The sequence below is a fragment of the Cinclus cinclus genome, chromosome 2 (assembly GCF_963662255.1).
Source record: "Cinclus cinclus chromosome 2, bCinCin1.1, whole genome shotgun sequence".
Taxonomy (NCBI): domain Eukaryota; kingdom Metazoa; phylum Chordata; class Aves; order Passeriformes; family Cinclidae; genus Cinclus; species Cinclus cinclus.
Window position 1 is genome coordinate 107,093,204 of NC_085047.1, and position 21,221 is coordinate 107,114,424.

Genomic DNA, 21,221 nt, shown 5'->3' on the forward strand with positions numbered 1-21,221 from the left:
GAAAATACCTACGTCAGTTTGACAAAAAGTGCAACCTCTCTGCACAAATCCTGTTCCTCAGTATTTCTCAGGTTTTCTCAAGTACTACAGGTGAGTTAAACTCCCTGTAGTATGTAAGAGCAAACCTTTGGTGTGAAGCTATTGGTGTAGGCACACCACAATGTTATTACCATAAGTAACTAGAAATAACCATGTTATGACAGCTTAATTTCATCTTATGTCAGACACAGAGATGGCATTCCACATGATCCAAGCTTTCTTCGAATGTTACTTTTAACTTTGCAATTGTTCTGAAATATAAGGAGTCTAGATCCATAGTTGCATCTATAAAAGTGCATCCTCAAGCTCAAAGCCCCTCTGTTTCATTCTGGCTCCAGACTTTTGGCATTCTCTCTGGGTGAATTCTCAGCCTTACGAGGATTGCAGTATTAGATGTGCTTCTTGGTTGCTTAAATTTCCTAGAGGTAGAGCACTTCCCTTAGCTTCCCAAGGGTTTGTGCTCCCAATGAAAATTATAAATCAATATTCCAATGTATACATTTCACTTTTGTTTATTCTACAAAAAGTTCAACGGAGGTGCAAGCCATATACATTTCACCATATAAAAATATAAAAAAATCTGTTTATTGGTTTCTCATTAGTTATCAATATGTGAATTAAAATTAATCCTTATTTAACATTATTCTAGAAGCATCTGTGTAACACTAGAAGTAGCAAATGCCACAATGGTAAATATATATCTATCTTTAGTTTACACTGAGGCTATTATTACAACAGTAAGACAATGCATGTGCTAGAGTGGTGCAAGAATGGAAATCTATTCCACAGCTGAAAACCTCTGCTTTTTTAACTTCTGAAAAATACAGTATACAGTTTCCCATTTCAACCTGCCTCCACAAATCTGAATGTATCTAAAAGACTGTAATAAAATGCCCAGTGAACTCTGGATTAACTGGGGCATTCAAGTGTGCCCGGTTGCACATAAAACCAAATTATAGCTTTATCTGCAAAACTGTGTCATTCCTGAAACTGAATTAAATCCATATCAAGTTCAATCTCTGTCTTTCAAAAAGCATTTAGTATACATTCAGAGGATTGACACTTATTCAGAAACACAGGCTTTTAAATGACAAACTTTGATAAGCATTAGTAGGTCTGCACGAAACCCCTGTTAATTGGATGAACAATACATACTCCAGAAAGGGTACACAGTGCAAAATCCATGACTGCTGGAAATTCCGGGATCTATCTTAATCTACTCATTTGGGAACAAAATATTCCTTCAGAGAGTGCATCAAAGGAAATAATAAAGAAAGAAGGAAATGATCTCATGTAAAACTAAACGAAGAAATAAACAAAAAGAAAAAGTGAGGGAGCGCAGCAGCAGTAGCAGCAGCAGCAGCACACTTCAGCAAAAGTACTCACGCAGAATCTACTGGCCAGAAGTTGATCAGAGTAACAGGACTGCAAGACAAAAAATGAGGAGGTGAAGAGAAAGGCAGAAGAAACTCAGCAGCAAAATAATTACAGAAAGTTAAAAAAAAAAAGTCACAATAACTGAAAAGCAGAACAGATCCAACAGACCAACATGAATGGCTGTGAAGAGCAACCAACCAAAAAGTGAGAAAAAAACCCTCGATATCTAAAATTTAAAAAGAGAAAGAGAAAGAGCGAGAACAAGCTGTGTGCAATTGCCATTAAACAACTGATTAAACATGTAAAAAAACAAAGGGAACTGGGTTAAGTCATTGATTACTTCATGTGCATCATTACTGCTTTTCTTTTCCCCATGAAGACATCAAAGACCATTAGTAAAACTAAATTTATTGGCTGAGAAAAGGAGAAATCATCTAGAAGGTTCACAAACACCATAGCCTAATTAAAACAATAAAACCAAGAAAAGATACCCATTTGGAAGAAAAAAAAAAAAATGACTGTATCATTAGCCTCCAAATTGTGCATCAAACTTAAAGTCTGTAAGACTACCAGTAAGACTGTGGCTACTTTTTTTTTTTTTTTTGCTAACTGAAGCTGAAGTTCCTGTATAAGAACAGGTGAAAGCAGATAAAGGCAATGGCAACTGGAAGCCCAGCTTGTGTTTTCCTGCCAGGCGAGGTAAACAGAAATGAAAGACATAAAAAGGCTTTATGCATTTAGGAAGTGAAAGGAGTTGGCACCAGCTGGGGAGCTCAAAGAGTGTACCAAATGAATTGCTACTTTGATACTTCAGAGCTACTCACGTTTCCATGTTGTCTCCCTCCAAGACAGTCTGCACAGGCAGGTAGCCCATTCGTGGGTGCTTTGCAAAATATCTCTTTGTCCGAAATTTGTTTTTTAGTACCTTGGCAAAGTCACGGACATCTTCTCCTGAAGTTGTCTGAAAGCCACAAATCACAATGAAATCATCTTTCATGAGGTTGTCACTGTATTTCAGTTGCCTCTTCCTTTGCTGGGTCACTTGGAAGAGCTGTGATCACACCAAGAGCTGCCAACAGGTTGAGTCCCGGAACAGCAAATTTTATTTGTCCATCACTGTCACCTTACAATGCACTACACAGACACTGCTAGCGGGGAGGAAGGAGGGAAAGAAGTCTCAAAACCCCCTTACAGGCTCATGCCTCACCTCAGATGATCTCAAGAAGACAAGTAATAATTAGACAATAATTTGTTATTTCCTCACCTGGCTGTGGGGGGACTCTTTGCCAACTTTTGGTTCAGCACTAAAATGGCTGTAGTGGAAGACTCCCAGCCAGTCCGTGTGTCCAGCTGGGTGCTTCACTGTCTGCATCTCAACTCTTACCACATGCTTGGCATTTCTAATCTCATGGACTTGTCAATCTATAAAAGACTCTAGGTACCTTTCCAGTTTCCCTCTTCAGCCTTCTGTCCCATTAATATTTTGATCAAAGGGAAACAAAAAGCAGGTGAGAGCTGCTGAAAGCTCTCAGATCAGTTATTTCTTCCTGCAGCTGTTCAATGTGAAGCTGGCATGCATTTAAGATCAATACTCAGAGAACAATTTGCATAAAGTTTTCTACTCCCTTGCCTGCAGCAGGTTTCCCTTGCTGCTGTAGAGACCAGCAGAGGAGCACAACATAGATTGAGAAAGACCAGAAAGAGTCATGAAGAGTTTCAGGGATATCTGCAGTGAAGATGCAAGACTTATTGAGAGCCTGATAAAGAATCAGGCAATTCTCTGATGAATTTTAATGTAAGACTTCAATTACTTCAGTCAGGCTGTACTCCCTTCTCTGAACCTTGCAAAAACACTAGACCCTGAAGTACTGATCTTTCACAGTAAATTAAGTTCCTCCTGACCCACATAACAATATTGCTTCTCCAATCTATCTAATTTAAAGGAAAGAAATTAGGGAAAAGTCAATCTTCCAGACATTTTTACTGAGTTCTATGCCTTCTGCATAGAGGGGAAGGATGTGCTGGAATCAGTTAAGCCAACCTTCATAGAGGTGCTCAAATACAGATACATAGCTTTTTAAGAGGTAGAAAAATTATGGATACCCTGAAAAAATATCTGCAGAAAGACTGAACAGAAAAGGCAAATATCATTCCTGTACTTATGACACGACACCTATGAGCTTCATGTAAAGCTGGAAAGAATTTGGCTCCCTTTCTGGTCAGTCTGTCTGGCAGGAGAATTCAGTGTAAGCAATGACTGGCAGAGAAGTGACACAGCAGAAGCTACGAGCCAGTACAGCAATATCTGTATTTTCAAGAAACTGAGATAATGTTTGGTAATAAGTATCCCTTCCTTAATCAATCAGAAGTAAAGATATTTGGGGAAGGGAGGGATGAAGTGTGCCCAGACCACCTAGAGGACTCCAGAGAGGAGATTTATGAGGTGGCTCCCTGTCCATGCCCCTGGAGGAGGGAATTCCCTCTGCTGAATTCCATCTGCAATGCCTGCCAGAACTCCTAACCAGCTTGTCATCAAGAGAGCACACAGAGCACATCAGCTGGAAACACAGAAAAACTTTTAATATTTAATCTCAGTAAAAATAGACTAAGCACAGCTTTCTGTCCAGTTGTTCACCTCTGCATTTATAAGCCCTTATTAAGGCCCTATCTTTCATGTTGCAAACACTTTCTATTGCATTTGACTGTACTTTGGATTAAGTGTTTTCAGGTATTAGCAGTGAAATATTATTTGCTTCAGCTTCCTGAGACTGGTCTCTCCCCTTTCTCCTCTGAACCTTTTCCATGACAACCAAACAGCAAAATGCTGTGCTTGCACAGAAACATCCCAATCTAGCTGCTTCCACAAGAACAGCGAGAAGAAAATACATCTTCTAGTGACAACTAAAAGCATCAGGCACCTCTCATAAGATCCAAATGCCTTTTAAAAAATGTTCAAGGAGCTCAAGAAAGGTAAAGAAAAAGTGATTAGTACGTGGAAAAGATGATAAACTGAGGCTATTTTCAGCCAAACCTTCTGATTTACTCCACATATGTTTTATTACGTATGATTTTCAGAGTAAAATCATCCAGACCAAAATTCCCAGCAGAACTGGATTATGAGGAAGAAACAGTGGAGTTTCAACATCCTAGCTCTATTAAATCAATGCAACATATAGGCAGACGTGTTGAGCATGTTCCTAAAATATTCTGAAACTGAACTATTTAATAAGAAAGTTTTTATTCACATAGGAATAACTTTCCTGCCAGCTGACTTCTCTCAGTTTGGTTTAAGATAGTGCCTTGCCAACCTCCTCCCCAGACCTCAGCCCTAACTGGAAACCCTAGATGTAGACAGGTCTATCAGTTTGACACATTTCCTGCCAACAAGGTGGTTTTTATGTTCATGTGTCACTGTTCATTAAACCCTAACAGAAAAATCATCCTGCATTTACCTCTCAGTCTATAAGTTGTCCTCTATGCTTTGTTTGAAACCTCCTTAAAAGTCCTATCTCTGAACAATAAATTGAGCTGTGTTGCTTTCAGGAATAATTGTAGCAATTTTTCTGTCTAAATGAAAACCTGGCAACTGCCTTGCCCTTATTCTGACTCAACCTTTTACAAGAGAGGGAAAATTATTACATCTCTCATGTATTTAGCATGAGTTCTCAAAACTACCCTAAGCAGAATTAAAAGACTGCAGTGCTCAAAAATTTCTTGATACCAAGTGGGAAGGAGAATAAAAATATCAGAATGCTTAAGTGTGCACTGAATTATTGCAAAGATACTATCAAAGAAGGCCTCACATGTCTTGTATCTGCCAAAAGGCATTTTAAGGTGAGAGATTAGTGTGAAGGAAGACTGATAAATGCTCTGCTACCTGCACACCCTTTTTAATTTATTTAGCAAACAATTACAAACTAGACATAGCTTCAGTGGATGTTCAGTCCCTCAGTACTTGGGTAAAATTTTTGTAATAGCAGCAACACAAAAAAGAGTGGGGCTTGCTGTGTGTCACATTCACTTCCCCCTCCATCGCAGTTAATCCTTCTCTAATTCAGCCGGCTGCTTGTGCAGCCAGGCACGGCACATTAGCACGGGTTGCTGGAGTTCAGGGAAAAATCCACTGGCTGTGAATGGTTCTTTATTCTGATCCAGCAAACTGGACATGGTGGCAGGTTTTCTGTTCACCACCATGTTCACCTCTTAGTAATCCGTATTTTCAGGGACAACACAAACCTCCTGGATGCAGAGATGCATTGAGTTGCTGCAAGCTGGGGGTGCATCCTGTAATCCTTTTTTATTCCTCTTTCCCAAAACACATCAAAAGGGCAAGAAGATAGTTGGGAGACACTGGTTTGTGCACTCAATGCACCACTCACAAATCTTCCATGTTGATTCTTATCAAGATAAGAGTGGCAAAGTGCAAAGCAAAACCACAGTCAATCCAGGAAGGAGGGGCTCGGCTGCAGGTGGAAAGAAGGCTCCCAGGGAGTGAGTCAGTCAGTCAGTCAGTCAGTCAGTCAGTCAGTCAGTCAGTCAGTCACTCACTCACTCACTCACTCACTCACTCACTCACTCACCCTGCCTACGACTCAGACCATGAGCTCCTGCCCTAGGAATGCCTGCAATGTTCACACCTGCCCAGGCAGCACCAGCAATTCCCTCTGACTTGTGCAGCAGTTCAGGCAAATCGCCCTTCCAGCAACCTCAGTCCCTGGGGAACAGCGCTGAAAACCACAGCCAACAAATACCAATAAAGAGACAGCAAATGTGTATTGGCTGCCCCTGCAGAGATTTGCAGGAAATACTGCCATTGAAAGGTAAAAGTTGACAGATAATGCAAGTAACTACCCCTAAGTTATAACTAACAGAAATTCTAGGTTTGCTTTACTACAATATTTTAGAGACATAATTTTTTTCTCTCTTTTTTAGGTCTCTAAGAAAAGCTGAGAGTCGTTACTTCATTTTGGCCATGCCTTTTTGCTTGGATGAAGATTTCTGTTAATATAATTTCTGTTCATACAATTTTATGAGGGTAGCCCAAGTATAACTTTGATGTTTTATTTTCACCATTTATGACTACTAACAGATGGAAACTAGGAATAATCCCATCTCACCAGGAAATGCTGACCAGAGTGCACTGCTCCAAGAGCAACACAAGCAATAGCAAAGGCAGCTGAAAGGCTGTCTTGCTATGTGGTGGAATTTTAACTTGAGTATGCCTCTAATTTATGCCCCTTTGCACTGGTCCTGAGAGGTCAAAAAGAAAAAGGAGCATTTCTCTCCCAGCATCTCTGGGAGAGAAATGTAGGACTTCCTTTGCCAGCTGCCAGGCAGGAAAGAAACATCTATGCAAAACCAATCCTTTTGGGAGCTGTGAAAGAAGGGTGAAGACCCTCACCACACCATCACTGTAGCACCCTGTACTGAACATCCTGGATTCTCCCATTCAGAAATGAAATCTACCTTGCAACCATGAGAACTTCTCTGGCATTCTATATCAAGTGATCAGACAATACACAGGAACTACAAAACAGTGAAGAATTTGAAAATGCAGCCATAGTGTTGTGGGGCAAAGCAAGTGAAGTGGCAACCTGATGAGGAAAGGAGGAAAAAAAATCACACACTGATATGGAGAAAACCTTGGAACCCAAGATGTGAATGTGTATTTCCACAAATCATGTGCTACTAGGGGGATCCTTAAAGTGAGCTATGGCACTGAACACGGTACAAGTCATTAGCACACAATAATACATTATGACACAGAATTGTGCAAACAATGAACTGCAGTTCAAACCACTGGAGTATCCTTGACTAAGCACTGAAAATTGCTGGCATGTATAGTATATAAAATGAGATTTAATTATGCGGAAGAAAAGCAGTCCTAATGCTTCATTACTTTGCACATAGGAAAATAAGTTTTTCCTTTCTACATAAGAAGGGACAGTAAGGGTCAGTAAAACAGCTACTTACTGGTGTGCAGTATTCCACCATGGGATAGTGCATTTTGTGACCTTTTGCAACACGGCCAGAGAAGAAGCAACTTTGGCAGATGTCATAGTTAAAGTGCTTTAAACTTCTGTACCTAAAAGAGGACAAAAAAAATTCACGGCTTCAGAGCTTTGTATGTGACTGCTTTGTATCAGTTCATCAGGTTTGCTGTGTTAGTAAATTCTCTTTTGTGAGATGTGACATGGTGTGCAACGCCCAGCAATACTCCTCTGCCCTGAGGGACAGGTACTGCTGCATCAGATGTTTGTCAAAGATCTCAATCTTCAAAAAAATTTCTAATATTGGGCAACAGTGAAGATTTCTACACATCCACTCACCTTTAACATATGAAAGACACTACCATACTTTTTATTACTATAACACTAACTAAAGATCTTTTGCTCTTCATCATGATTCCTAAAACAGAATGTCCTCCAGGAGGAAAATTCAAGAAAGTAATGTCCTCTCAGTAAATCACTCTGGCAGCCCCCTCGTGTCCTTCCTAGCACCTCTATAAAAACAATTTTCCTGCAGAGCATTCCATCCATGCAAAACTCCAAATGCATTTTTGGGCCATTATTTAATCTCATCAGCTCTATGAGGCAGCTAACTGTTGTATCTGCTGTGTTGAAGTGGTTGAAAGAGCCGGAGGCATAAGGGTTGTCTTGTTCCAAATACACGAAGCAGCTCAGCCACAACGACCTCAAAAGAACATTGTTTTACATGAACTGGGTGCACAGTATTAGCTTTCTAAAAGCCTTCCAATACAGTATCTTTTTGTCAAGTGTGTACACAGGGTTTCAATGAATTGCAAAGACAGAGAAAAAAATCTGTGACAGACAGATTCTACCATCATGATAATAGATTTGTTATATAAATTTAAGAGACAGATGAGATCAGTCAAGTAAAATTAGACACAAACACAGAGCTCCAGTGTCTACTTCTCGAGTTCTCAGTGCTCATAACAGACTATCCATTCACTTGCCATGCTTTGATATTTTCAAGGACTGCACCTTTCAATTCCACCTACTTGTCTTTGGCTGGTTTATAAAAAAACTGTTTAAGTAATACAGTACATAAACTGCATCTGGGAATGGGAAAATTATTATACTTTCTGGATGTGTTGAATCACTCACATCCAATCCATAGCTCTTCCTTAGTAATATTTACCACTTCCCAGTTAAGATATTAATGGGGAATAAAAAGCAAAAGGAAAAGAATTTAGACTATTAGAGCAACAGCCTGAGATTCAAAACAAAGCAATAAATACCTTCATAATTCCCACCATTTCTCACTGTCTGTGAAACAGTAGCAGAAAGCACTGCCCCACTACATGCATAAAAGCAACATTCATCTGCTCCCAGGTTAGAGCAAAATGATGACTTTTTGTGCAGCACTGCTTGCTGCTGTTATCTATCTGGGTTTTAGAAACAAAATTACAGAAAGCTCTTTGTAAACAACACAATAACACAGAAGGAGAAATGCCAGTGGTAAAAGAAGACTGTGTGTAAAAAGGGCAGAAACCATACAAAGCAGCTATTGCGAAGCAAAGTGATAAAACAAGTCTAGGCATAATTGAAAGTGAGTATTTACTTAGTCCTTAAGTGGCTTCTCAACAGGCACACCAACACACAGACATTTTACAACACAGTGACTTATTCATTGCCATAGTAACCACGGTGTCAATCCAGATGTTCAAATAGACCAGCACCATTTCTCCCACTCCAGGTTAATGTTCCACCAACATTCTTTCTCTGAGAAATGCACATGCAGCTTTTATATGCCTGAGAATTTTCAAAGCACTTCATTGCTTTATTCTATGACAGAAAGCAAATCATTAGGATCCAATTCAGAAAAAGCAACTGCACAGGACACACTGAATGTAAGGCAAATTGTGTCAGTTGTGCAATCCAACAATGCTTTTGTTGAGGCATGGAAAGACTGGGACACAGAGGAAGGGCCATATCTTAACTGAGAGATGACTATTGTCCTCTTCAAGTCTCACAGCACTGTACCCAGTCTAGGTGCCACTCTACCTCGTGTCCCCATCACAGTTATTTTTTCCAAGAACAAAATCCCTATAAAATGAAGCTCTTGATTTGCCTGGAATCAGGCAGAGCTCTTGATCCACCAAGCAGAAGCACGCACAGCTGAAATAGAGTCTGTACCTGAATCCAATAATGGGGCACTCCTTACAGATGTTACACTTAGCTTGGTGCTTGGCAGTCTCAGCAGCAGCCACCCTGTGCAGGACAGGCAGCCACACCATGGACTGTGGTTCCAGCCTCATCCAGTCCAGGAAAAGGGCTGCTTCGATCTCTGGTTTGTTGTTGGCCTGCAACACAAGGGGAAAAATGACAAGGGCTGAGCACAGTTGATACGACCACTCATTAGCTAATTAACAGTTCAAGCTGTTCTTGTCAACTCCGTATCTCTTCCAGGAGTCTACTCCAGCTTTCCCTCCAGTCCAACTACTCATTTAAAAAAAAAAAAAAAATAAAAAACAACAACAAAAAAAACCCATAAAAAACAAAACAACCAAAAAAAACAAAAAACAAACAAACAAACAAAAAACAGGATCCTGCCTTCAAGCTAGGAACTGAAAAGTATTATTAGTATTTCAAACCTCTCTTTCTCTTATTCCCTCTATTACAATGACAGCACTACCATGTACTTTGTCACAAAGAAAATCATCCACTTACAGGATCACTTTTTATGCCTGATCTCACATTCCCAGTCACTCTTATCTGAAGTTACATATCACTGCTTCTCACCTATTTTAAAAACTGTTATCCAAGCCCTAAAAATTGCATGTCTTTTGATCAAAATTCCTTTCTCCTTAACATCTTTCATTATCACACTGACCTTTCTTCATAATGCATATGTAACAAAATCATTCAAATCTCTCTAAAGTCTGATGTTGAACATCCTCCTTCTCCTTAAATGCTTCAAACACCCTCTTCCCACCAGATCTTTAAATTTCCCATCACTGACTGCAAACACTATACAGTTCTGTCCCACAAAATACAATTCTCATATTCCATGACATCCCACACTCATCTCTTTGCCAACAGCAGAAGAGCCTATGAACACTTCCCAGCACTCTGCTGCCTTCCCATCCCATCCCATCCCATCCCATCCCATCCCATCCCATCCCATCCCATCCCATCCCATCCCATCCCATCCCATCCCATCCCATCCCATCCCATCCAGTGTGACATTTCAGGCATCTCTTCCACAGTAACTTCAAGGCAGCTCAGTCACAGAGCCAAATCTCATTGTGCCAGCCACCATGTACCCCCCAAAAAATGATACATCCTCCCTACCTGAAGCACCCACAGTATGGAAAAAAGAAAACAAAGAGAAAAAATCCACAAGGAAACAGGGGACAGTAGTGATTTCTGTGCATGGGCAGAGGTCACACTGCACCAGCAGGCTGGACACTGCAAAGAACAGTGCAGAACAAAGGCAAGAAGCATTCAAAGGGATTTAAAAGAGAACAGTGGAATGACGGAGTCGGTGTTTAGAGGAAACAGCCCTCCGTCACGCAGGGTGTCACAAAGTCTCCACAAAACTGGTTATCTGAGGACCTGGGAGATGGCTTTAGGGCTGAAAGCGAGGCGATGGATCAAGTGGAAACCTCAAGGGGCTCTGGTGGGGAGGGTGGGAGAAGGGAGGATGTACCCACACAGGGAAGAGTCCCAGTGATGAAGAGGGCTCGTGCTCTGTTTCTCTAAACCATCACTGCCTGCTAATTCCAATTCCTCAAGACACTCCCTTCCATGCTACCCTCCGCAACAGCGTATTTATGGTCTGAATATATTGAAAGTCTCTCTTTTCTCTAGGCTTTCAAATACAGCTCTCAGTGGGCCAGTCTTTTATATCTTAAACTTCACAAGGCTGACTGTCTTCCTTTGTGGTTCCAAACCTATTTGAAGCATTTCAATAAATAATAACCATTAATGTATCATGTAAATGGACCAAGATGAATAGGGGATTGAGTGCTGAGGATTTTTATGCTTGCTCTCATTACTTCTCCAGTTTCTCACGAAATTTGAGTTTAGTATAACCTAGCTAAAACCTTATTCCACTAAAAATGCTAGCAATGAATTTTGAGAAAAAAATCCCAACTGATCTGCAGGAGACAGAACTATAGGGAAAACCAATTACCTGTAGTTTTGGGGTTTTTTTCCAATCTAACAGTGTTTATAACCTTGACAAACAAATTAACTGATATTTGAAGGATAAGAAAAATGCAGCCTCCCAGACAGAAACCCACAAAAAAGATGTGAAATACAAACCCTGTAGTACACCCTGAATAATGCACTGCATTAAATTTGACTTAAAATGCTGTTGAAATACTTTAGTTCATTAGAAACAAAGGTTGTTGGTCAGAGCTTCCTTTTTGAGATGCTAGTTTGGGAAACCATCCAAAAACTCCTACAACTACACTTGGGATCCATACACATGGACTTCTAATATAGTCAAAAACATCCTTTTTTGGATGTTTGGGGTAAAAACATCAAATCAGAACATATTGAGAATTATTCAGATAAAGTCCTTCACAATTTGATATTCACTAAAGGATTATATTAAATGGAATACATGCTGAAATAGTTCTGAAGCCTCCTGCATCAAACCCTAGTTCTATGTTTTTTCACGTAGTTGCAGAATTTAGTGAGGCCCCCCCAAAATAGAATATCAAAAGCACAATAAAGTCCAGTCAACTCTGGCAATTTGTTCAGAGCAGTGAATACTGACTGCCTTCTGCCACAGTACATCAGTGAATTCACTCAAATTAAATGAATTCTGGAACTTCTAAGTGAAAGGCATGTTTATAAAATATGACCATCTATATTTTCAGCTAGAAGGCAGGGCAATAAAGGGGCAGGGGAAAAGCTTTCTGTGACTCACTCAGGGATCCAGCTTCAGCCAGCAACTACACTGGCAAACCACTACCCAGCCTAGCAGACTACACTTTCTATAAAGAGGTCCTCTAAGCCTCAAAAAAAAAAAAAAAAAAAATTAAGAGGATCTCTTTAATATAGCATTCCTAATAGAAAAACACGAGGTGTACGGAAATGCTGCAGTGCAAGCTGCAGTCAGAATAAGAATGAGCTGCTCAATGCGCTGCTCTCCACTTGTAGTTGCTTTAAATTTGCAGCGAAAATGCTGCGGCAATGAAAGACTTTCTGTAACACCCTAGATCTATTTTAATTTTGCAGTCACTGTCAATTGCCAGCAGTCCCAATAGCTGCCTACCCAGAGCTCCGGATGGTGGCTGTACAAAACCTGTGCTCAGAGAGATTAGGTGCATTAAAATGTATCAGAACTGGTTCTGAATTATATTACATGAAGATTTAAAGCCACGTGGAGAAAAGCTGGTCAGGGTCACACAGTACAGGACAGACAGTTCTCAACTGCTACTATGTTTTTTTTAATAATCTCTAAATCCAGTAAGGCAGTAGCTGAAAATTTTACACACAGGAAAAAGACTGAATTCATGCAGTTCATATCTGAAGCAACAAGATCAAGCTGTAAAGAATATTAATGGTTCTTCTCTTGAACACATTTCTGTGCAACTCCCAATTTTTATGGTAATAACAGAGTGAATCATAAAGTAAAATTCATTAAGGCCTTTCCAACTTATAAGTAACAATTTGGTATGGAGGACATTCAAATTCATTATGTTCCAGACATCTGTTTTTCAGTATTTATTTTGCAGAAACAATGGGGAAATAGGAAGTTGGGTGGTGCTAGCGTCTTTATGCAATACTTAGGAGATGAGTTTTTTGTTCTTCCCTCTCTCTTCCTCCAGCTAGTAGTTGAAAAAGTATCCAATGCTATATTAACTTTGTCTGTCCATAACAGGAAATATGCTATAAAATACACTTGGGATTTTACATGAACAATGCGGTATGCTTTTGGACTGAATCAGATAATACAGCAGAAGTTTCTGGTAACATTCCTGATTAGCTATATTCTGTTTATGTGCAGTGTATAAAATTGACTGGAAATAAATTAACATTGTTAATTTAACGGTGTTTTTCACCCCGGGTGGAAAGCTTTACATTAGCAAATACTTTTTTTGACAAATCAAACCGAGGGATGGGATTCTTATGACTTGTTGAAGCCCAAAAATGCAGAGCAGCCAGTAACAGCAACCCTGTCTCCCCAGAGTCACACCTAATCCTGTTCACCCTTGTCTTCCACTCCTGCATTGTGCTTGATTGCACTGACTATGCCAGTCAATGTTTTTAGTGTCGTGGCAAAGAATAATAAAATAACATGAACCCAGAAGTGAATTAGTGCAGTTTTATGTCATCCACACTTGAACACCATCTTCCTGATCCCCACCCCTTAAATTATTTTAAAATAGCTTTTGAAAGCAGCTCACTTGCAGGACTCTTCAAGACTGCCTCCAAAGTCAGGCACAGGTTCACAAAATCCTGCTGAAATAAAACCAGGATTGCTGTTCTATGACATTTACAGAACAGCAGCTTGAGGAAGGATTTGCTAGTTCCCTTTGGCCAGCTCTCTCTTGTCAGAGTCAGGAGCAGAAGAAATAGCCTATGAATAGAAACAAGGGCTGCCTGATTCTCTTAAAAGAGACTGAGTCCCTCAACCGTAATACTGCACTTGTTAAGTTATTTTCATACAGACTTGTATATATAACTACATATAGCTATTTGTACACAGTACTGGTAATTCCTAGCTGCTCAAAAATAAAAACAATAAGCAGTGCCGCAAGAAACAGCTGTCCAACTAACTCAAATCACAGAATTTATGGCCAAAGTCACTTTCAGGGTCCTGGTCCAGGACTTCTAACACCCAAACGCCACCTAAAAAGACTAACAGCTCCATTTTGGATTTTATTTGCCTGAGTAAACACACCAGATTTGGATACACTTCTATGGTTTTAGAAAGCAGGCTGATCTTGCCTTACCATTGATCAAGCAGTAAAATCTAGTAATGAAGACTATACAATACGGAATATCAAAATACTTTGCTTCATCAAAGTGACGCAAAACAAGGTTTAAAAAATATGTATGAATTAACTGCACACATTTTACTACTCTTTAGTTTCATCTGTTCTACTTTTAACATCAAGTACATCTAATTCAAGTATATCCTTGAAAGAAAGCATACTTAAGGCATTTTATAACCAAAAACTAACTATCCAACATTTGACTGAGAAATGGCAAGGGACATTTTCATCTGAGCTGCACTCTGCTCTCTTGTCACATTTCTTCAAAGTCCCAGTGTCACAGTAACTCATCCAAGGCAGTGATGTGAATTCCTAGGTCCTGTTTATACTATATGAAGAAAGCATATTAATAATTTTCCACTGTGATTAAAACCACACGTCCTTCCATATCATTTCCCTATCCTGTTTACTTAAAAAGCATACTCATCACAGAACTGAAAGGGAAGTTCTTTCACACTGCAGCAACACTGAATTCACTCAATTTTTCATGGATCTATAGACAGCTTTGATGCATTCTGAGCTTAAGCAGAACTATACAGTCTTCAAGTGGTCACTGGATTAAGCACTTTGCTCTCTGAACTTAAAAGTATTTTTTTCTTTAAAATCTCAAAGCAGAAATTAGACACCCATGCCCCAGATAGGAAAGATGATTCCCATGATATCCTTCTCCTCCTAACAACTTCTCCCAGCACCTTCTCACAAAGGAAGAAAACTACAGAAAGCACAAGTCAATGCTGGGGGAGCAAGAAGTAGCAGGAGGGCTTGAGCAGCAGCCTCAGGAGAAGGGGACCCAATTCTCAGGAGCAGAGGTGTGCAGCAGGCAAGGCTGCTGCCTACAGCAGGGCTGGGCTTCTCCCTGCCCAAACCTCATTCCCAAGGACTCACCCTTCAAAAAGCAGGAGAGATTTCCTCTCTTATCTCTGGGAACAGTAAACATCCCCTTTTTTCCTGCTGCTGTGCAGACAGACAAGGCCGTTGCCAGGGCACCTAACCTAAGGGAACTGGGAGAACCATTTCTGAAGCACACAATTGTTGCGACTCTGACATGACTGCAATTATATTGCTAGCTTATCATCACCAGAAAGAAGGAAGAAAAAAGGGAAGAAAAAACCCCAAAACTAAAGAAAAAGCATTCCTCAATGTGGGCGTACAAAGAAAGACTTAAATTAGTTTCCATGCATTAAGGTAAACTATGAACTCCCACAATATTCTTCAAAAATGAATTATCTCATTCCAGTAAGAGGAGGCTGCTGGGAGCAGCAGTACTGCGTGGCTGTCCAGCTTTTCCAGCCTCTCTGTTTTCTGGGCTGCTCTGTGTTCTCCCCCACCAGCACTTCTGTGCTTGTCCCCTGCCCTGTGGATCCTGGTACCCACCACACAACACTAAAAGGCTGTCTCAGTGTTCCCCTTCTCCCTTTCTCATGGAAAGCTCTTATCTCTTTCCCATTTCCATTCCTGGCTGCTCCTTTATTTCATGCCTCATTCTACCCACACTGTTTCCTTCATCACTATTATTCTTACTGCTGTTCTTCCTGTCATTCCCTAAGAGTAATCCTTATTTTCCACTCCTTAATTCCTTCTCCCTCGCCTTCATTAGGGCATTCCCTATGTTTGGATTTCTGCTCTGCTCCCAGGGACTCCATCCCACCTATTCCTCTATTTCCCCTCCTTGTCTCAGCCACTCTCCCCTTTCTGTCCCTCCTAGATTTGTTCTGCTGCAGCCCCATTTGGAAACCAACCTGCACTCTGAGAGTTAAAATGAAGCTTTATCCAGAGGAAAAAAGAGAGGATGACATTCCTCCTATTGCAGGTATGAAGAAAATCTGTTTTTCAGTGCAGGTAACAGATGGTTTTCTGATGTTTTCATTTCTGGGCATGCCAAAGGTTGTGTCCAGCTGTGCTTGGGCTGTTCCTAGAAATGCCAGCAGCTGGATGTGGTACAACATTCAGCCTGCTGGCAGTATGTCTTCATTTCTAATGACAACCATGATAACTCATTTTGTTCAAACAAACAGTTATCACAAAATCACAGAATAAGCTGAGTTGGAAGGAACCCACAAGAATTGCTGAGTCCAACTCCCAGACCTGCACAGGACTATCTCCAAGAGTCTTCTTCCTACTTTAAAAAATGGTTTTGGTGTGTTTCATCACTTTGATTTTATATTGTTTTATTCCTAGTGCAAATACACAGAATGGCAGCCCTCTTTAAAAAAAACCCTATTGTTTTGCCAGATCCTGAGGTCACTTTCCTGATCAGTTTTTCAATGGTGTTCTAAAGTGCTGTTCACATACACTTGGGAAAATAACAGAATCCAGGGAATCCAAATTTCTGAGGATGGTCATTTGTACAAAATTTTTCCCATGGATTTACTGCATAATCATTTTGTGTTGGTGTCACTTGCAAGCTCAACATGTAAGTCAAGGCTTGGAAGGACCAGCAGGGTCTAACACAGCTATCAACATTACCGTGCACACTTTATGAGCGTGGGTTATCCACCCAGGACCTAGCCCTGTAAAACACTCATTCTGAAACAACACCAAGTACAGATTAGAATTATAAAAGGTGAATGACATGAATGACAAAAACAGTAAAATGTAAATCTTGTAGAATTAATCTGTTAAAAGAAATGTCAAAAATACAGAAAGTAAATGTCCCATCACAACTGAAGTTTGTGGTGATTTTAGAATTAGATTCTTTTCATAGTCATTGTGTGTAAGCAGTCTACTTCCAAGCATTAATATTCATTGAAAACACTTGCTGTGTTTTGCTTACTGCAGAACTGAAACTACTACATAATAAAACTTGAGCAGCAGGCAAAAAAGCAAACAACTCCCCCCTTCACGAAGCAAACAAAAAAACCCCTCAGGGACAGTGAGGAGATGGGAAAAGAACTTTCTTCCATTGTAATGTAGAAGAAGCATTTAGAGTTAATCACAGACCATACATTACCTCCCCTCCTCTACCTTTTCATTAGGCAGCTGTCTTCATCTTGTGCATTCTGCTGCTAGTTATGATAAGTATGAATAATTCCCTTAACTCTCTTCCTCCCCAGATTAAATAATTTACAAGTTTGAAAAAGAGTTTCCAGTTTGCTGTGTATTCCTCAACCTACAGGACAGGAATTCTTTCAGTACTCTTTAAAAGAAAACTGGCATTATCTATTCAGGGAGTGGAAGGAGCTCATCGAGCACTCCTTGCCCCTAGACAGCACTGCAGGCAGTTGCCCATTGCTCCCCTGGGCACCTGGCTGTCACTGGCATGCACATGCCCAAAATTCAGAGAAAGCACTGCTGTTCACCTGCGTGGCAGCAATAAACAGTTATCTACTGCTGGGCAATAGAAAACTGTAAAGCCAGGAGCAACCACAGCAAAGACACTCTGCAGGGTTTAGTTCCAATAGAAGCCCCAATGACAATTATCTGCTGTCTGAGCTAATTGAAATACACATCGTCAAAGGAACAGTTTAAATATGCCAATGGCCACTACCACCACATGACCCACAGCACCCTAATCCTCATCCCAGAATTTCAGTCCTCCTCGGAAGTACAGGTGAGCTCAACACAAAACACCAGTCAGAAAATTTGGAGCCAGCAAAACAAGAACTTACAAACTGGAAGCAGCTTCTGACGCTCGGCTCGATGTTGCTGCCCCCGAAGGAGGCCACCTCCCCCAGCTGCCGGGGGATCTGGATGGAATCGTGCAGCAGCAGCCCCAGCCGGCGCTGGTCACAGAAGCCAGTGGAACTTGCCACTTGTTTGAACAGGTCTGGAGGAAGGAGAAGGACACCAGAGGTCAAGCATTGTTACCAGGATGTGGCAAGCAGCCCAGATTTGCGTGTTTCCAAAACTCACAGGTGCGGTCAACAGCCTTGGTGGGCATGAACACAAACATGACTTCAATCTGGCTGCTGCTTTCTCATAAACACTGGGGTTTTTCTGTGAAATGTGAGTCCAGTGGCAATTTTTAATAGTGTTACTGGCTTGTATACCTGGGAAGAAAGGCCACTCTAACACAGCGCCTGTGGTTAATAAACTGGCAATAGACACAGTGACTATAACACAGCTAACTAGACAGCAGGATCTTCAAGACACAACACAGATGTCTTAAAAGTAATGCATAATGGTAAAATAATTTCATACAGCAAAGAGCACCTCTTCAAGTCTTAGCAATCAACATACAACTCAGAGAATGCATTTCTCCTCCAGATGAGTTAAAATGATAAACAAGAGCTCTCTAACTTTGATATATGATGATCTTTTAATTCAAAAGAATTTCTAAAATAAATGAAAAAAATTACAGTATGGCAGAACCTGCCATCCATCAGAAATTTTAATATAGTATTAATTTTTTGCTTCTGAAGTGAAATGTCGCTTGAAGCCATATTCTGTTATTGCCTCATTCTAGAAAAGAATCCTTACAGGACAGAATTACTATCCCTTCATAAGCTCCATTTAATTTAGTGGGAATTAATTATACTACGTATATATTGAGGAGGTTATAGAATTCATATTAAAAAGAAAAATCAGCTTGCTATTAAATGAAATATTTATTTGGCAACATCTCTGTTGAGAATACATTACCTGAATAAATTCTCCTTACTTCTCAACAGTTAAAAAAAAAAAGAGCAAAATAAGACTAGAATAAAATAATGCTGTTTTTTTGGAATCCCTTCAATATTTCACCCAACACCAGGGATACAATTATAAAAGTACTTCAGCATTGCTTGAGATAACTTTCCTAGCACTGCTTTGACACCTGTTTTCTTCCAAAGGAATAAAGGAACAGAGAGAAAGGATTATTTTTTAATTACATGAATCTCACTCTTGCAAAGTCTGGTATTATAATGAGTAATTCTGGAACGAATGCTTCCATCACCTCTGCAAGCCTTAAGACTTGTGCTCTAGCACAATCAATTCTGCTCTGCTACACAAAAGAGACAAAAAATTGTAAGGAGTGCAAGTCATTGCATACTTGCAGCAATACTAATGGAAACTGCACTACAACTTCAGCATGGATGGCAAAGCCAGACCACAGCACGACAGACACAATTCCTTCCTCTCCCACAGCTATTTAGCTTCCAATTTCCCCATCATTAAAACACTGTGTACTCAGCAAGGTTATATGACACTTAATAGGTTATGCATTCCTGCGCACACACACTGCAGGAGAAGCTAAAGCATGAATAAATGTTTTCCTTTATAACTTTGATAATCTTTGATGAAATACAATTTTGAAAAATATATGTACTGAGTAATTTTCTTAAAAGATTTTCTGAATACTTTTTCTTAACACCCACATGAAACATCTAAAAATCTAAACTGTGACATTCATTGTGATTGCCATAAAATCTGATCCAATTACACATTGTCATGCACAGACCCCGCTGTTGGTACTGTTTGTTTTTTTCTTTGGAGTTCTTCAGCTTGCATTAGTAGAGAATAAAATGATAACAATTGATGAAGAACTGCTATGGTATTGGGTCAAACCCTAAAGGCTGGGTTTTCAGTGGTATTTTCAACTGCATGAATGAGTGATACCAGTTAATACCAGTTCTCTTGAGAACTACATTTATCAGCAGTTCTTTGCTGGATCCTCATTAGTGAACTGACTCATTAGTCAGGTGAAACTAGGACTGCAAGTGGAATTTTTTCAAGTATTTCCTCCCTTAAAATATGCAAAATTTGCACATTTAAAATATTTATTTATTTAAAGGTAGCAACTATATTTGAACACAATGTACATAATAAGAGTGACCACAATGAGGGAATAATTTTAAAAAGTTAATGTGTTTGAAGACAGTGTAATGCAAGTGTCCCATAGACATGCATATTTGTGTATAAAGGTGTGCTGGACCAGTGGTCTCCAAAGGGGTTCTTGTGCCTCAGGGAGTGTTCAAGACAATCCATTAGGGTGCAGTAAAGAAATACTTTTTGTACAGATAATATATTCAATTGAACGTTTCAAAATAGTCTTTACTGAATCTTTATCACATCCTTCCTAACATTCTATTTTCGGTGTGCCTTATAAAGTACACAATATATGAGTACAGTGGTACATGTATATAATTTATAAATATATACATCTATAGGATGTGCAAGGTCAAAAATTTTTCTGCTGGGAGGGGTGTCATCAAAAATGTTTGGCAACCACAGTGCTAAATTACATAAAAATACAGAGAACAAGTAACTTAAAAGTACAAGGTGAAACAAATTAACACACTTTGCATGTGCAATATCTAAAATAATGTCTCTGCATGTCATTTAAATGTTTATTCAAAAAATAAACAAGAGGAATAAAACAGGAACACAAACATAAGGCAAACCAAACATAATTACATCGACTTACATCTATATTTATCTTCCAGGTGTGCTTTACAAAGGGATACAACACCAGTTTTGAAGGATAAGACACGGATCCTTCCTGTTCGACCCCTAATGGAAAAGAAAACATTGGCTGATAATACAATCCATTCATGTCATAATTTCTTTATTATAACTAAGTTCACTGCAGTACTGTAGTCTTCATAAATTAAATCTCACAGAGAACACTCAAGCTTGATGGTTGTTAAGCTAGAAATGAAAAATAAGACATTGCTGTGGCCTCACAGGTATAGCTGAACTGCACTGTGCTGTTGTATGAATTCTACCCAAAATGGTCTTGATTGGAAATGACTACTCATCTCCTCTTTTATGAAAAAAGTGAGTAAAGGGTCTTCACCCTTCCTTGAACAGGCTTCTCTATGAACTGCTGCTGAGTGATTCTCAGAGGAGATGAGGCCCCTGACAGAACAGCAAACCAGTCCTTTTGACAAAGACAATATAGCTT

General features: G+C 39.8%; 1 protein-coding gene across 6 annotated transcripts in view; it reads right to left on the reverse strand.

Annotated features, from left to right (window-relative positions):
• DMD (dystrophin) overlaps window positions 1-21,221 on the reverse strand; it is a 767,992-nt gene that overhangs the window by 33,755 nt on the left and 713,016 nt on the right. For 3 of the 6 annotated variants that reach the window (XM_062488103.1, XM_062488102.1, XM_062488106.1), the window contains 6 exons: window positions 20,742-20,827; window positions 18,004-18,161; window positions 9,576-9,742; window positions 7,390-7,501; window positions 2,241-2,377; window positions 1,426-1,464 (listed from right to left, as the gene is read on the reverse strand). In XM_062488103.1, the coding sequence (XP_062344087.1) occupies window positions 1,426-1,464; window positions 2,241-2,377; window positions 7,390-7,501; window positions 9,576-9,742; window positions 18,004-18,161; window positions 20,742-20,827 (699 nt within the window). The remainder of the gene's footprint in view (window positions 1-1,425; window positions 1,465-2,240; window positions 2,378-7,389; window positions 7,502-9,575; window positions 9,743-18,003; window positions 18,162-20,741; window positions 20,828-21,221) is intronic. The other 3 variants (XM_062488105.1, XM_062488104.1, XM_062488107.1) reach the window with 1 other exon arrangement.